At 36.4% G+C, this 19,138-nt stretch overlaps 1 protein-coding gene across 1 annotated transcript in view; it reads left to right on the top strand.

The window, feature by feature from the left end:
- Nucleotides 1-3,640: 3,640 nt before the first annotated feature.
- The window catches only part of LOC149922550 (calcium/calmodulin-dependent protein kinase kinase 1), a 114,946-nt gene continuing 99,448 nt past the window's right edge, over nt 3,641-19,138 (top strand). The window contains exon 1 of the mRNA XM_090164171.1: nt 3,641-4,056. Coding sequence (XP_090020297.1) covers nt 4,029-4,056 — 28 coding nt within the window. The 5' untranslated portion in view covers nt 3,641-4,028. The remainder of the gene's footprint in view (nt 4,057-19,138) is intronic.

Raw genomic sequence — 19,138 nt, 5'->3', positions numbered from 1 at the left:
AATGGCGATTTTTATACCAATATGGCAGTCGATTCCAATAGCAATTTTTATACCAATATGGCAGTCGATTCCAATAGCGATTTTTATACCAATATGGCAGTCGATTCCAATGGCGATTTTTATACCAATATGGCAGTCGATTCCAATGGCGATTTTTATACCAATATGGCAGTCGATTCCAATAGCGATTTTTATACCAATATGGCAGTCGATTCCAATAGCGATTTTTATACCAATATGGCAGTCGATTCCAATAGCGATTTTATACCAATATGGCAGTCGATTCCAATAGCGATTTTTATACCAATATGGCAGTCGATTCCAATAGCGATTTTTATACCAATATGGCAGTCGATTCCAATAGCGATTTTATACCAATATGGCAGTCGATTCCAATAGCGATTTTTATACCAATATGGCAGTCGATTCCAATAGCGATTTTATTCCAATATGGCAGTCGATTCCAATAGTGATTTTATTATACCAATATGGCAGTCGATTCCAATGGCGATTTTTATACCAATATGGCAGTCGATTCCAATAGCGATTTTTATACCAATATGGCAGTCGATTCCAATAGCGATTTTTATACCAATATGGCAGTCGATTCCAATAGCGATTTTTATACCAATATGGCAGTCGATTCCAATAGCGATTTTTATACCAATATGGCAGTCGATTCCAATAGCGATTTTTATACCAATATGGCAATCGATTCCAATAGCGATTTTTATACCAATATGGCAGTCGATTCCAATGGCGATTTTTATACCAATATGGCAGTCGATTCCAATAGCGATTTTTATACCAATATGGCAATCGATTCCAATGGCGATTTTTATACCAATATGGCAGTCGATTCCAATAGCGATTTTTATACCAATATGGCAATCGATTCCAATAGCGATTTTTATACCAATATGGCAGTCGATTCCAATGGCGATTTTTATACCAATATGGCAGTCGATTCCAATAGCGATTTTTATACCAATATGGCAATCGATTCCAATGGCGATTTTTATACCAATATGGCAGTCGATTCCAATAGCGATTTTTATACCAATATGGCAATCGATTCCAATAGCGATTTTTATACCAATATGGCAATCGATTCCAATAGCGATTTTTATACCAATATGGCAGTCGATTCCAATGGCGATTTTTATACCAATATGGCAATCGATTCCAATAGCGATTTTTATACCAATATGGCAGTCGATTCCAATGGCGATTTTTATACCAATATGGCAGTCGATTCCAATAGCGATTTTTATACCAATATGGCAGTCGATTCCAATAGCGATTTTTATACCAATATGGCAGTCGATTCCAATAGCGATTTTTATACCAATATGGCAGTCGATTCCAATAGCGATTTTATACCAATATGGCAGTCGATTCCAATAGCGATTTTTATACCAATATGGCAGTCGATTCCAATAGCGATTTTATTCCAATATGGCAGTCGATTCCAATAGTGATTTTATTATACCAATATGGCAGTCGATTCCAATGGCGATTTTTATACCAATATGGCAGTCGATTCCAATAGTGATTTTATTATACCAATATGGCAGTCGATTCCAATAGCGATTTTTATTCCAAAATGGCAAATCGATTCCAAATCCTAATATTATACCGATATGGAAAATTGATTACGATACCAATTTTGAGGTTGAACTGATACCGATACTGATGTTCATACCGTAGGGCAAATCGATTCCGATACAGATTTTGAGGTTGCATCGATTTCGATACCAATCTTAAACCGATTATAACCGATTTTGAACAGAAATCAATCTGGCACAGTAGTTGACCAATCAACAGACGCTTGAGTCATCAAAGGTCAAAGGTTATTAAATATCCCAAATACGCCATCTATTCAATTCACGCTCTTGAAGAAAATCGGTAAAAAATCTAGTGGAATCGGTAATTTATACGATATATTGGTAACCTATCTTACATCGGTTTGTAGCCATTACTATTTACTGCAAAAGTGGGATAAGTATAAAATGTACCAAATACCGCTTAAATTACTCGAAAATGAAAAGTCTCGAATACATACTGTACAGACATCTTTACGCAATACTATCAACCGTTTTAATTTTAGTAAAGACTATAAAAGTAAACCCATTATGCTCAAATATCATTAGAAAGCATTAATTTTACTACGCTTGATTAATTAATTTTTACCTTAGTAGACAGGAAATCAAATTATCAACCGCGATACCGGCTTTATTGGGTTCAATTTTTGCTTATAAATTAAATACCGTATCTTAAATTGAAAAATAGACTTCAAAATGAAAAGGTCAAAAAGCTACAATATAAAATTGAAGTTCAACAACCCCCGGATCGTTTCTAATTGGAAAATTATGTATTTTTCTGCCATCCCCGAATCGCCCTCAATCTCTTAAACGGAAATATAAAGGCTACGAACATGATGAACATTCTTAATAGGACTTGATTAGTTCCAAGCCGCGCATAGCTTTGGGGACATTCCGTCCTCAACAGCACGCCAGCAAAATTCAGCGTCTCACAGAGAAGTTTAACAAATTATACATATTTATTATTTTTTTTTTTAAATCGTAGTGGGTTGCTTAGGAATGTCTCGGTTTCTGCAATTTTTAATTTATTAATCAGAATTTTCATTTCCGTATTTTTTAAGTGTTATCGTTTCAAATGGTAACATCAATTTATTTTAATTTTTCAACATCGTCCCCAACACCGGTAGTAATATTTATTTCGAAAATTGGTTGAATATTATAAATCGAACCCGTTTAAACGACATTTCTCCTCACATTTTCTTCATATATTTGTAACAATATTTTTTACCTTTGTCCCTTTACGTAAAATTATAATTAATTTTTGGCATTGCTTATTAATTACAGCTGATATCATAGAAAATTGAAGTTGGAATTGGTGATTGCTATAAAAGGTCATAAATGAAGATGCATATTGAATAATAAACAGCTCAAACAGAGGCCACCTGGTAATAATAAAACCACCGCGATTCGTCAATAATTAACTTAGCAATTTAGGAGGAATTAAAAATGGATCCCGTGACTCTAGTTAATTGGCTATTCGGGTCGGGAACTCTTTGTTGGTCCCTGGTAAATAGCTTACACCACTTTTTCACCCTGTTAACTTCCACGCTACCGAGCATCCCATTTAGGCCACATATTTTTCCCCGCTCGTTATAATTGTCAACAAAGCAATTAATATTTGGTAATAGCGGGGAGATAATTATGTCCTTAATTAATATTGATTACTCTCTCTGGCGAATGCTTTTATAACGCGTCAAGGGCGCACCATCAAGTTATCAACCGTATGAGAGAAAAGAAATGTTTCTGGAACATCTCATCCCTTTGATACGGTAAAAAATTTCACCCGTAGCTTCGTAGATTGGCCAATTTTCCCGCGACTTTCTGCGAGCCCTGAGACGGTGGAGACCGAAACTTCGCCTCCAAAAACGCTTTTTTTTAGGCGCGTTGTTACGCAACGAGTTTTATCTCGAGCTTTTAAAGTCATCAAATTATATCTCACTTTTTGCGGCGCGAGGTGGCGCGGCGGGTTCCAAGAGGCGAGACTGTCATTTTGCCAAGTGTATACTTTATTCGACAACTCAGTTTCTAGCAGACGATTTTTTCCCTTTCCTCGCTTGTCAAATACTTTCTACAATAACGCTACTTAATTTTTGCAGCGCGAATAGAATGTTCGTTATTATAAATATATTTTAATATCGAAGTTCCGTAATATCTAAAACCTCAAGGTCAAGAAAAAAGTTTAGATTGTGTTTAATGGTGGTGGACGTTGAAAAGGAGCTTTTCCAGTAAAATCGCCGACTGCTCTGCTTGTTTCGTCGTAACCTTGAATGAAGAGTAAAGGCAGTCTGAAGTTAATCGCGAACTGTGCAAGAACGGAGGGAATAATGCGCTCTTTTGGAAAATTTATAAGAAGTTAAAAATAATCCGGATAATAACGGATTTCGTGCTTGGCTGGTGTTTTGGATTAATTAAACCCTGTCGGAGATGACATCGACCGAAAATGTGTCTTCAGGTATGATCGGTTTTAATTTAGTTAAGTTAAAAGGAACCACCTATGGACTGCCTTGTAAAGGATGATAAAATTGACGAATAAGTAGATAAGTCCATAATGAAAAGGGATAATAAAGCTAAACCCTAAATAAATTTGAAGAAATTTAAAAACTTACTAATAGCTCGTACCGATAGGTCTTCGAGCGGACAAAAAAAGCGAAACTCGGATCAAATAGATCTTCGAGTAAATAATTATTAATTATTTAATTATAATTATTCGCCAATTTTAATTTAGTTTTTTGCTAAGGAAATACGCATTTTTAGGAAGTTCTTCAAGGTTCATGATTTCCGGTAAACATTACAAAAGCGAGGGTGGTTTACTATGCGGGTCGAAATAAGGTTTTGAAATTTTTAACGTAGCTTCTGAACACTATAAATAAAGAAAACCAATGGTAAGAGGACCGTTAATTAAAATCAGTAAAAAACGCAGTACTTCAGCAGAATATGCCGAGGCGGTTCGACATTCGTAAAAATCACGTACATTCTAAAGAAATTTCTACATGAAAATTGTGCTCTGAAATATTCTTATTTCTGGAATCACTTTGAGATTCAAAATCCCGTACGTAAAATTTGTTAATGGCGGACTCCTCATTAAAAAATTAACTTTGTAACCGCCTTTGCGTTTTTTCGTAAGAAAAAGGACCGTTAATTTTATTATTACAATTAACGGTCTAATTACCATTTTTTTACTGTATTAATAATTCAATGACCGTTGGTAGCATTCTCTCTTTAATGTTACTATTTCTGAATACTATGTAGACGAAAAGCTTGAAATGTGGTAATTTATTGGTTTTTACCGAAATATAATAATAATAATAATAATAATAATAATAATTAGCTAGGCTAATACTATAGGCACCACCACAGGCCCAAGTCAGCTTGCGACTTTTAATGCCTTATTTACCGGTGGCCGGGTTACAATGCGTAGGAGGGTGGTGGCAAGCCCTTCATGCCACGCGATCTAGCCAACAGCTCCCCACACTAACTATTACTACATCCTAGTTATAATCTTAACTATTTTAGAACCAAATTACAACTTATTATCGCGATACTGATGACCTTTCACCCCGTAAACCGATAGAAATCGTTAAAAACAACTTATCATAATTCTAAACATATTTTGTATTAGCAAGTGACATCCCCCGGGGTACCGATTTGCCGTATTATCCAATCACTCAAAAAATAATTTTGACCCATTTGACAAGCTATCATTATTCCGTCGTTAATTTGTCCAAAATTTGTTGCAGCGTTGTGATATTCTTATCAATACATGGCTTATTTTTTTAAATAATAATGCCGAATTTTCCACGTAACGTTTTCTACGGTAAAGAATAGGTAATAAATGATGGAAAGTTCGGAAGAAAGTCGGCGTACCGGTCCCGAGGTATTTTATGATATCCAGGTCTCTGATAGCAGGTTTCACTTCTTTCTCTCGCTCGCAACCAGTTTTTCGGTTGCCACTTTTAGCCACTTTTTTTCCCCCCGAGAGAAAAAAAGCATTAAGCTTAAGTCCGGGCCACTCTTAAAATGCAAAGTAAAACCGTGCATAATAAAACGATCTGAAAGGTCAAAGTCGTGCGTAGCATAGATTCGGACGCGTTTTCCCGCCGTTGGATCTTAGCTAATCTCATTGAAAATCTCGCGAACTTTTATTCCTCTAAGCTGAGAAGTTGATTTTTAACTCGAAGTTAGAATTTTTTTAAGAAATAGCGTAATTCTTGAATATTTATTACCCTATTTTAAAAACTCCAATAATTTTCTTTTTCCCAATGTCACTAAATTTCCGTAATTAATTAATTAATAAATAAAATTGGTTGCCGTTGTAAATTTTATTCTATAGTGTAGAAAACGCGATGAATTTCGCTGAAATATTGGCATACGTTTATTATCCAGACGTTTTCGTTTCAAAGAGCAAGATATATTTGATATTGAATTTCCGATAGAGCAAGAACGTTTTTAGATCTACCGAGAACGTGCGAGTCCGACCCTCTTATCTTTTTCTTTTTTGAGATACACACATCGGTGTCGACCCCAAGGCCTTAGACACCAGCACACAATAACTGATTAATCAGGGTGAGATAAGTGTAACGGCCACGCCAACGGGGGGATACGTGGGGACAGGGGTGGGGTCACCCGTGGCGGATGTATTCCGACCACCCGTTGGGGGATTGGTGGTCGTCCTTACACGGCCATCCACAAACTCTGCCTCCCAGACGCTTGGGATTACAGGAGTACGCCACTACTCCCGGCCCGACCCTCTTATCGAAGCCAGAAGTAGAACCTATAGGTATGACTTAAAATTTCATTTCAAATCGAAACAGTAACCCCATCTGTCAAGGATTTCTTTTAAATATTTTTTATAACACAGCAATTGATACTGTACTATTTTGCTATTAAAGATAAATAAAAAATCGATAGTTATAACTAATTAAAGACGTTTTATCAATACAATTATTCAATTGGAAGAATGCCGGGTTTTCTTTTGGTCATAGATTACAGAATTACACCACACAGCTAGCCAACTACCGGTGGCTGGGTAAATTGCATGGTGGCATGGTGACAAACCAAACGAGCCAACAGCTCCCTACACTATTTCCATTAATCTCAGCAAGTGTTTATGGATAAGGGAATCCGAAGAACTCGAGGGAACTTACAAACTCAACGCGGAAGCAGTGGTTCAGAGTTTTCACCCAGTGCCACAAGCTGGGATCAAACCCGACTCCTCTCGCTGCGAGGCGAGAGTACTAACCACTCCGCCACCCCACTTATATAGTATGTCATAGTGGGCCGGGAAGGCACACTCCTACATTCAAGCGTTGCCAGGCGTACCATAATTATGGTACACTTCAATAATTTTACTTCGAAATCTTGGTCGTACCATAATTTTAGCCGTGTACCATATGGTACGCTTTTATGCAATAATTTCCTTATGATGTACCATATTTTCAATAATTTTTACATAAATCGAATATTATGATTTTTATTCATGTTCTGACCCATACAAACAAAATTGTCTGGAGCTGTAACTCAACAACTAAATTTACTAAACTCAGTTTGCGGCAGTTTGACAGTTCTCTACTCAGCTCCAGCACGATAAACACAAACACCGACTTCTACCTTCATATCTTTAAATTAGGTGGTTTTGACTCATGTTTCATAAAGAAAATAGTATTAAAATTTTAAATAACTACAACTTCTTTGAATAAGAGGAAATGCAATAATTTTTCCAAGAATTCAATAATTCTCGATCAGTGGTGCAATGATTTTGAGTTTTTGACCTGGCAGCGCTGCTACATTCTCAATAAACTAAAAATGTTCTTATTCAGAAGAATACCTGCACTCGAAAATGGCATTTCGATGTGAAATTAATATAATAATAGTTTCCTTTGACGTATTCATATTTTTAATCAACCCAATTTCATTCGAAATAAAATACTTGTTATTAGAATAGAAGACGATGGAAGTGGAGAAATGTGAGCTGGGTCCTCCGGGAATTAGAATGGTACAATGTCCCCAAATTAGATTTTGAATCCAAAGTTCGCCGAGCCCCAACGTCAGCAAAATCCACCCCCCCCCCCTCCTTCTCTCTCTCTCTCTCTCTCTCTCTCTCTCTTTGTCATTCATATTTTGAAAGCAACGTTTTTTTTTTCGAACAAAGAGAATGCTTTATTGGCTTTATTTATGGAAGAATAAAAACACGCGCTCAACAGTTATATACAAGTCGGAAGTCATAAAGCCGCGTTCGCACTACACACTTTGGAAACGTTTTGAAACGGTTTCGAAAGATAAAATTCAACAATTTCGGAGTCAACTGTATTAATAGCCATACGATAAATACATTCGACACCAAAATTTAAAAATTTGATATTTCGAAACCGTTTTAAAGGGGAACGGTCAAGCTATAACCAGTTAGATAGCCCTATAGCCCATTAAAAATAAAAATTTATGGCGAAAACCACATCAAAAAATATTGAGTGGTTAATTTTTAATAAAATAAAGAAATTTCGGGAAATCAAAAAGCACGCGTCCGCCGCGACACCTGGTGAGAAGTCGGTGAGACAAAAACAACGTAAAAGCGCGCGCTGCTGAAGACGCAAATAATTGGTTTTGCTCGCGCGGCGCGTTCCAGTTATAAGAAACCTAAGCCTAAATTGCGCGATTTTAAGTTTGGATAGTTCGCAAATCGCTCATACGGGGTTAGGGGCGCTGGCGGCAGCCCCTAAGATGGCGGCGAAAATTCGAACCCAAACACCTGGCGTTATGGATATAAGGCCATATTTGGAAAAGCTTAAAACGTTTCCTAAGTGTCTAGTGTGAACGCGGCATTATTGACGTGGGAGGACTAGATTCGTGATGAAACGTAAAAAAGTCTTTGATAAAATATATCTCGTAATGAATCGCTAATCTTGGCTTTTTGTGTTGCAATGCTGTGGGTTTTTATTAGTCAGTTCGATTAAAATTTCGTAATTATTTTTACAAAAAAAAACCCTTAGTTCTAAATGAAAAATTCTTAATTGCACGTTCATTAAGTTCAAATATAAAATTCCAATAGATTATAGTGCAAAACCTAAATTTAATATATTGAAAACCTTAAGAAGTTGTCGATAAAAAAAATTAAAGATAGATTTTCTAATTTATTATCGACAACCTTTAAATATTTTTAATTTATTAAATTTAGCTTTTACTCAATTTTTTATGTATTGGGGTTTTATATTTTAGCTTAGTTCTTAAGAGTGGAACAATCCTGTATAAAAATGTAATGGTAATTGAAACTGAAAAATAAACGTTTAAAGACGGTAGAATTTCTAAAGGCAAAAAAACAAATTTGTTTTGAAGTGGGTGTCAAAATAAGAAACTTAAATTAAAATATAAGAGTTTAAAAATTTCCTAAGCCTTGTTTAAAAGCAGAAGTAACGCTATTTCTACGTTTATTTTGGCGTCACTGTGAAGCTAATGTCATACTTATAGGTATCATTTTACTTATGGTTACTTACAACGAGACTACCCGAGGTGTAACTCACCGATTTTGTTTAAATTCAGGGATTAAGTAGACCTTCACGTAACTTAAAAAACCCCAAAGGGAAAAAATGCGATGGGCTTTAGTTTTACCATGGCCACCGAAAACGTTTTTGACAACTAAAATATTATATTTCTTTACCCACAATTTGATATTTACCCACAATTAACCACCTTTGTTTAAAAAAAAATAATAATTTAGGAATCTTTAATTTTCCTATGTTAATTTACATATGATATTTTAGTTGTCAAAAACGTTTTCGGTTGCCATGGTAAAACTAAAGCCCATCGCATTTTTTCCCTTTGGGGTTTTTAAGTTACGTGAAGGTCTACTTAATCCCTGAATTTAAACAAAATCGGTGAGTTACACCTCGGGTAGTCTCCTTGTTAGTTAAAGGAATTTCTTATAATAATTTGAAGGATCGAGTACTGTTAATATATTAATCCCTGATAAGGCAAATGTCTATAACGACCTGACATAAGTCAGAATTTGATATTTCCCTTATCTTAGACTTGACGAGCGCGTGAATTACGCAATATAAATTAATTACTGACTCTAGAATTTCCTTATCGCGGATAACGACATTCAGTCATCCCACTTAATGATACAGTCATCCAAGTTCCAACATTCAATTATTTTTCAGTACAGCGTTAAAATGAAACGCTTTAGCGCGACATCTACTTTTTGGGTACGTTTTCTTGTATTTATGTACACACTTGTGAAACCATAAGTTAATAATACATGACTTATACAGAGAAGTATCCAGCTATGTAATTAAAATGAGACTTGTACTTTCACTGGCTAGAAGAGAAAATTATATACTTCTGGTAAAACTAGTTTTAACTTAGAGATAACTCTTCTCTAGTGCTTAAAGTAGTGTTGACAGTTTTAATTTCAATAAATAATTATAACTTATTAAAGCGAACGCCTTGAGAAAAAGAAGCTAGATTTACACAAAACTAGCCTTGGGTCATGATATTATTTATCATTAAGTAATCAACGAAATATCATCAAAGAAATTTTAATCAAAAAATAAATTTATAAAAAAAACTTCCCTGAGGGGAGAGTATAAAAGACCAAATAACAACTAATTTCGACCTAAATTGTAGAATTATTGAAAATCCATCATATGTTACTTTCTAAAACTATTCACTACAATGGAGGAAAATATGATAATCCAGAAATACCCTTACATTGTGAAGTGCTAAATTTAATGACCTAGATGGATATTTATCTCGTTAAATTAATATTAAATAATTGTTTATATTAAAGTTAGGTATTGATAGACTAGTATCAACGTTGTAAGCCTCACGAGTAATGATTTACCCATGATGAAATTTCAAAATGGATTTTATTTTTCGTAAGACATATGGTCATTAAAATTTAAATATAGAGGCTTCGTAACTCCCCCACATCCTCTTCACCTTTTGTATTATTTTTACCCTTGCACTCCATTGCTCTACTAAAGGAAAGGTACTACTTTTGTGTCGGATGTAGTATTAGATGTGCAAATTTGATGTGTTTGACCTCGGATTAATTGGGTTTATGTTTGGGTTTGAGATTGGTTGGGCTTCGAGTTGGGTTTTGGGTTTGGTTTGGTTTTAAGTTGGGTTTGGGTTTGGAATTAGTTTGGTTTCGAGTTAGGTTTGGGTTTGGTTCTTTTAATAATTGAGAAGGGTTTTTTTAATTGAAAATGGGATTCTTTTAATAATAAACAGTCATTTTTTTATAATTGAGATTTCCATTTTCTTTCGAATAATTGAGAATAGGATTTTTTGGGAATCATTGCGAGTATTTTTTTTTTTGACATCCACACATCGGTGTCGACCCAAGGCCTTAGACACCAGCCCACAATAACTGATTAATCAGGGCGAGATATGTGTAACGGCCACGCCAACGGGGGGATACGTGGGGACAGGGGTGGGGACACCCGTGGCGGAAGTATTCCGACCACCCGTTGGGGGATTGGTGGTCGCCCTTACACGGCCATCCACAAACTCTGCCTCCCAGACGGCTGGGATTACAGGAGTGAGCCACTACTCCCGGCCATTGCGAGTAATTAGTTTTGGGAATCATTGAGAGTAGTTAGGTTTTTTTTGGGAATCTTAATATTAAACTTTAATTAATTTTACACTAATTAACTAAATTAATAGTGAATTTCAAACTTGCCGTTACTAATTAGGCATTTGACCGAAATATAAACGCTAACGTTGCTAAATGTTTAATAGACGATTTCCGTGTGAGCTGATTATGTTATTCGGCCTGGGGAATAGTCTCGTACGGTCTCAGTAACCCAAGTACCTTCTTGGCCATAGCAATATTTGTGATGGTATTTTGGAAACTGCCAAGAGGGGGGGGGGGGTGTAAAGAATGCAACGGATATTTGAATATTGCCCTCAAGCGGTGCTAGGCTTCGTAATTTTAGCTTTATCCCCCCCCCCCCTCAAACCTCGTTTTTCTCGAATAGGCATATCTTTTCGGTTATATTCTAATTAACAAAATTAGCCTGCGGGTGGAAAAGAACTCATCCCAACTATCGTTCTATTTTAATCAGCCTAATAGATTGATTCAGAAAACCCAACGTAATGGAAAAATTGAAGTCTTACGTCACCTTTGGCTAAAATGTTTTGTTTATTTTAAGCTTATTATGTATTTTATCACTTGGTTTATATTTGCTCTCTTGTATTATATTTATGGTTGACTGACAACATACGTTTTCTGAAAATAAATTACACTTATGGTGTAAATTGATAACAAATTTCTATATTATCATTAGTTCTAAAGAAAATATTTGGTTTTTAACCTCAGAATAGTCGTTTAATAATAGATTTCTATAAATTCCTATAAAACATTTTATAAGGTATATACAGCGTTATCTTAGTAAGACTTACAACAACGGCTATTTCCGGTTTTAAAATTAGGCTTATGTTCAGTCCTTTAGACTACTTTTTCGTTGATATTTTCTAAACCGCTGTATATAGCTAAGGTAAGCTATGTGAACAGAGTATATCTCGAAATAAAGCAATATTATAAAGGAAATGTTTACACAGTCAATTGAAATATAGTTATTGCACTATCTAAAAAGATTTGTTTGAGTATTTTATCTATTTAACCATGCAAATCTGTTAGATACGTGAACTTCTCTTTCGGAGCCTCCCTGGTACAAAACTAAATATGTCAAAGCTCTCATCCCTTAATACTCAAAATGTGGGAAACAATTGCGGACGAATACATTTGAGGGCCTATTGTTTGAAATGGTCTTTTGTGTTTCCCCGTGTGTATTTTTCCAAACATACAAAATTATTTTATCCAATTTAACAGATATATGAAAACAACGTTTAAACAATGAACTTTATTACTTATAAAAAGGCTAGTATTATTCTTTCATTGTGTTAAAATGTTGCTCATACGTCACAGTCTCTTACTTTCACCTAGGAGCAACAAACACAAGGAGAACGCAGCTAGCCTTTAAACACGCTTAACGCCGGGTTGTGTACGAATTTCATTGGACGAGCGTCACGAGCCTTTACGCTGAACGTTTTACGGGGGGGGGGAAGACAATTTCCGTTTTTCCCCTTTCGACGGCAGCAGGCCCTAAAGCGTCTAACCAATGAAAACTGTACGCGAGAAAATCCACGACTTTTGACGGGTTGCGTTCTCCTTGTGTGGGGTGTTGTGTTTGTTGCTCCTAGACGGCAGCAGGTGATAATGCGTCTAACCAATGAAAAATGTACACAAGAAAATCCACGACTTTTGACGGGTTGCGTTCTCCTTGTGTGGGGTGTTGTGTTTGTTGCTCCTAGACGGCAGCAGGTGATAATGCGTCTAACCAATGAAAAATGTACACAAGAAAATCCACGACTTTTGACGGGTTGCGTTCTCCTTGTGTGGGGTGCTGTGTTTGTTGCTCCTAGACGGCAGCAGGTGATAATGCGTCTAACCAATGAAAAATGTACACAAGAAAATCCACGACTTTTGACGGGTTGCGTTCTCCTTGTGTGGGGTGTTGTGTTTGTTGCTCCTAGACGGCAGCAGGTGATAATGCGTCTAACCAATGAAAAATGTACACAAGAAAATCCACGACTTTTGACGGGTTGCGTTCTCCTTGTGTGGGGTGTTGTGTTTGTTGCTCCTAGACGGCAGCAGGTGATAATGCGTCTAACCAATGAAAAATGTACACAAGAAAATCCACGACTTTTGACGGGTTGCGTTCTCCTTGTGTGGGGTGTTGTGTTTGTTGCTCCTAGACGGCAGCAGGTGATAATGCGTCTAACCAATGAAAAATGTACACAAGAAAATCCACGACTTTTGACGGGTTGCGTTCTCCTTGTGTGGGGTGTTGTGTTTGTTGCTCCTAGACGGCAGCAGGTGATAATGCGTCTAACCAATGAAAAATGTACACAAGAAAATCCACGACTTTTGACGGGTTGCGTTCTCCTTGTGTGGGGTGTTGTGTTTGTTGCTCCTAGACGGCAGCAGGTGATAATGCGTCTAACCAATGAAAAATGTACACAAGAAAATCCACGACTTTTGACGGGTTTGCTCTCTCCTTGTGTGTTTGTTGCTCCTAGCTTTCGCAAGCCTACTAGCGCGCGCTACAGTCACGAGGAATATAGGGTTTTTTTAGCACGCGTGCAAATCGCTCGTGCGCAAAATATACTAATAAAGCTGTACCTTGTGACGTAAGAGCAACATTTTAACAAGTTGGGCAAGACCACTTTTTATTTTATAAAATCAACTATTGTCGTTCGGTCTATTGATGTACCGCGGTGGTAACTAAAGGAGATCTGCCCTATTTTCCGCTTGAGAGTTGAATCATTACGGCTCTCAAGGGAATATTTTTATTGTTGGCATTCGGGACGTCTGACCCTCCTTTACGCTTCGCGGTTCCAGCCAGGCGTTGATTCTACTTTCTTTCTGGACCCTGTTTACCGGAACCGTTTATGGTTAAGCTTTTGGAGAGAGAGTGCTTGTATTTGGTCCGCCGCTTTTCTTGTAAAGAGAAAATCCTTTCCCCTTTTCGAGATAGATGCTCCTGTCAATCCCATGATCATTTGGGCGGGATAAACTGCGTCGCTGAGAGGCAGAGCTGCCAGTTGGACGAATTTCCCGCTCAATTGGGCTTCTTGGAGGCGGTTTTTTGGGCTCTCTTAAAGAAATTCGTGGGTTAGTTGGAAATGATAAATAACAATTCTAATATCGTTATCTTTATTTTTGGATAAAACATCACAGTTTTTATTTTTAATATACCAAAAATTAAATTACGTTAAAAAATAATTGTCATAGTTAATAGTAATATAATTGTGAGCGAGGAGGAATTTTTTTGGGTTGAAATAAATTAGTGGCTTAGATTAAAACAATTTAAAGGAATTAGTGGCTTAGATTAAAACAATTTAAATTAATTAGTGGCTTAGATTAAAACAATTTAAATAAGTGGCTTAGATTAAAACAATTTAAATAAGTGGCTTAGATTAAAACAATTTTAAGTGAATTAGTGGCTTAGATTAAAACAATTTAAATGAATTAGTGGCTTAGATTAAAACAATTTAAATGAATTCGTGGCTTAGATTAAAACAATTTGTAGGCATGCAACAAGTACTAATATCTTGTTATCTTTCCTAATTCCGAGAAAAATATTTGTTCTATTGTTATCCGACCAATAAAATTATATTAGAAAATATTATTTATTGTTAGTAATAGTATTAAAAGTTTTAAGGCGATAATTTGTTCCATATTTTGGTTTCTACTCCATTTCTTTAATATATTAGGCTATAAAATAAGCTCCTTTTTCAAACAAATGGCTGATAACTGCTGGGAACCTTTTGGTCTAGTTTAACTTCAATTTTCGGCTGGTAGACGTCACTTACACCTGGCAACTCTGACGGTCGCTATCTCTTTTCGAGGTTCCCGACTTCTCAGAAGAAATGTTGCGAAGTGTTATGGACTGAGCGTGACATCTCGCTGATGATTGGAAAACCACCTCGGAAAATATTGTCAGTGATATGCCGTTTCGGCTCTTAACGGTGATACTTAAAAGTTCTCTCTTCGGCTCCGAGATGGCGATAGTTCTTCGTAAGATCCCGAGCAACGGTTGAGTGCCTTGGCATTTTAAATTCTATCGCGCCTTTAGGATGTCATTTTCTCGCAAAAAAGGATTTTACGTTCCTACGTTATGAAAATGTCAAAATAAAAAAACTTGGCTTATAAATAAGTGGCAATTTATGTGGTTATCTAAGGAGGGGAGAGCTATATCTAAAACCCTAGCCACCGACTGAAAAATGACTGGATTCGAAAACTTTAGTAAATGCGTGCAACGTTATAGGTAAATTAAGACAAGATTTTCTATACTAAAAAACTTTATTCGGATAATTTGCTCATTTATGGGTAGAGCCGGATTGGAACGAAACGGCGTTCGTTCCCTGAAATTCCTTGGTTGAATCTGGCAAAAATTAGGGAAGAAACTACTTTAGAATAAATAGCTTCTTTTGTACAATAGGGGGGTTTTCTTAATGGTGTTTCTAAAAGCGCGCGAAAACTCTCAAAACATCGTTTCAGTTGAATTGTAGAGCAGTTTTGAGCGGAGGAAACGAAACTTTCGCTTCCTTTGGGCACCATGTGTGATAGATGCTGGGCTACTTATATACCAAGAGGACAATTGACGAAGCATTTATGGTCCCAGAAATTGGTGAGTTTCGTTGGATACACTTTTAAAGAGGCTTATATTTTACAAATTGGGTCTAAGGGTATCTGGTTTTCATTACGATTTACCTCATAAAAACTATGTTAGTTGGGCAATTTGAATTTAAATTTCAGGGAAATATGGACGGTTTTATACAATGTAAATGGATAATAAGTATTTTAAGAAATGATTAAGGATTGTAATATAAACAAATGGTTACAACAAAAATACAAAAATGGTAAACAAGATGTCACGTAGTTCTTTCTATACAATATTCAACATGGCTAAAATTGGTAATGTACTTTGAGTCGTAAATAAAGGAAGACGTCCTTTTCGCATTCAATACTTTAACGTAACGATTCCCGATTGCTCGAAGAACCATCATGTTTTGTAAAATAAGAGAAAACACTTTGACATAATCATTCTTGACAAATGTTAAATTTGTTCCAGTCCCCATGGTTCAATAGACCACTTTCTTCCTCGAAAATTTCTAAAACACACTCCTTCCAATGTAGTTTTCAACTCTCCCGTGCCAAATTCGATCGGGGTATCTGAATAATTTATGAAATAGGCTTAGTATCGCTTTATCCGTGGGAGAATTACGCCTCGCAAACTAAGTTCGTTTTCCTTTAAAGGATTTATGCCCATCTCTTATTGACAATGACAAGCTAAGCTCTTCGGCCTTGCCTCCACGCTTTCACTTAATATCATTTTTTACACGCGCGGCAAAACTCTGCCGTTCCGATAGCGTTTTTCTTTTTCTTGGGATGAAATTGATGTTCTCGAAAACCACCGAGAATCGCTCGGATACTTTGAAAAAGCATTTTATCTATCTTCTCTCCGCTCACTGGGAACTCGCGGCGCTCTGTATTTGTCCAAGAAACGAAACAGGTGGATATGAAAAATGACGTTTCCTCCCTTCTCTCCCATCCCTGCTTTTTTATTTTATGCTTTTCCAAGTTTCGCCTCGAGTTTCATCATTTGACCGTCCTGGATATTTCCCAGAAGATGCGTTTCAAAAAACACTAATTAGCCAGTTACCGATCCTTCATAAATAGTTGCTTAGCCTTAATTAACTGTCCTTTTGCTTTAAGTTACATTTGGTTAATTTTATCGATTGCGATTGAGGTAGTCACTAGACTAAATGAGAAATAAGCTATACAAATCTAGGAAATGAATTTACAAAAATCATTGGAATTAAATAATATCCAGAAATTACTAAAATTTTTCACTGGAAATTACGGAACAATTGTGAAAACCAACGGAAATCTCCAGAAAAATACCAAAACATTTTGTGAAAATCGCTGGAAAACACTTCAAATATTGTGAAACATCCGTGGAAAACACAGAAATATTGTGAAACATCCGTGGAAAACACAGAAATATTGTGAAACATCCGTGGAAAACACAGAAATATTGTGAAACATCCGTGGAAAACACAGAAATATTGTGAAACATCCGTGGAAAACACAGACATATTGTGAAACATCCGTGGAAAACACAGACATATTGTGAAACATCCGTGGAAAACACAGAAATATTGTGGAACATCCGTGGAAAACACAGAAATATTGTGAAACATCCGTGGAAAACACAGAAATATTGTGAAACATCCGTGGAAAACACAGAAATATTGTGAAACATCCGTGGAAAACACAGAAATATTGTGAAACATCCGTGGAAAACACAGAAATATTGTGAAACATCCGTGGAAAACACAGAAATATTGTGAAACATCCGTGGAAAACACAGAAATATTGTGAAACATCCGTGGAAAACACAGAAATATTGTGAAACATCCGTGGAAAACACAGAAATATTGTGAAACATCCGTGGAAAACACAGAAATATTGTGAAACATCCGTGGAAAACACAGAAATATTGTGAAACATCCGTGGAAAACACAGAAATATTGTGAAACATCCGTGGAAAACACAGACATATTGTGAAACATCCGTGGAAAACACAGACATATTGTGAAACATCCGTGGAAAACACAGACATATTGTGAAACATCCGTGGAAAACACAGAAATATTGTGAAACATCCGTGGAAAACACAGAAATATTGTGAAACATCCGTGGAAAACACAGAAATATTGTGAAACATCCGTGGAAAACACAGAAATATTGTGAAACATCCGTGGAAAACACAGAAATATTGTGAAACATCCGTGGAAAACACAGAAATATTGTGAAACATCCGTGGAAAACACAGAAATATTGTGAAACATCCGTGGAAAACACAGAAATATTGTGAAACATCCGTGGAAAACACAGAAATATTGTGAAACATCCGTGGAAAACACAGAAATATTGTGAAACATCCGTGGAAAACACAGAAATATTGTGAAACATCCGTGGAAAACACAGAAATATTGTGAAACATCCGTGGAAAACACAGAAATATTGTGAAACATCCGTGGAAAACACAGAAATATTGTGAAACATCCGTGGAAAACACTGGAAATCGCTGAACTATGGTGAAACATCAGTGGAAATCGCTGAACTATGGTGAAACATCAGTGGAAAACGCTGAACTATGGTGAAACATCAGTGGAAAACGCTGAACTATGGTGAAACATCAGTGGAAAACGCTGAACTATGGTGAAACATCAGTGGAAAACGCTGAACTATGGTGAAACATCAGTGGAAAACGCTGAACTATGGTGAAACATCAGTGGAAAACGCTGAACTATGGTGAAACATCAGTGGAAAACGCTGAACTATGGTGAAACATCAGTGGAAAACGCTGAACTATGGTGAAACATCAGTGGAAAACGCTGAGATATTGTGAAACATCAGTGGAAATCGCTGAGATATTGTGAAACATCAGTGGAAATCGCTGAGATATTGTGAAACATCAGTGGAAATCGCTGAGATATTGTGAAACATCAGTGGAAATCGCTGAGATATTGTGAAACATCAGTGGAAATCGCTGAGATATTGTGAAACATCAGTGGAAATCGCTGAGATATTGTGAAACATCAGTGGAAATCGCTGAGATATTGTGAAACATCAGTGGAAATCGCTGAGATATTGTGAAACATCAGTGGAAATCGCTGAGATATTGTGAAACATCAGTGGAAATCGCTGAGATATTGTGAAACATCAGTGGAAATCGCTGAGATATTGTGAAACATCAGTGGAAATCGCTGAGATATTGTGAAACATCAGTGGAAATCGCTGAGATATTGTGAAACATCAGTGGAAATCGCTGAGATATTGTGAAACATCAGTGGAAATCGCTGAGATATTGTGAAACATCAGTGGAAATCGCTGAGATATTGTGAAACATCAGTGGAAATCGCTGAGATATTGTGAAACATCAGTGGAAATCGCTGAGATA

This window comes from Leiobunum rupestre, chromosome 11 (genome assembly GCF_980474605.1).
Source record: "Leiobunum rupestre chromosome 11, qqLeiRupe1.1.hap1, whole genome shotgun sequence".
Taxonomy (NCBI): Eukaryota; Metazoa; Arthropoda; class Arachnida; order Opiliones; family Sclerosomatidae; genus Leiobunum; species Leiobunum rupestre.
This window is presented reverse-complemented; position numbering and strand designations above follow the sequence as displayed.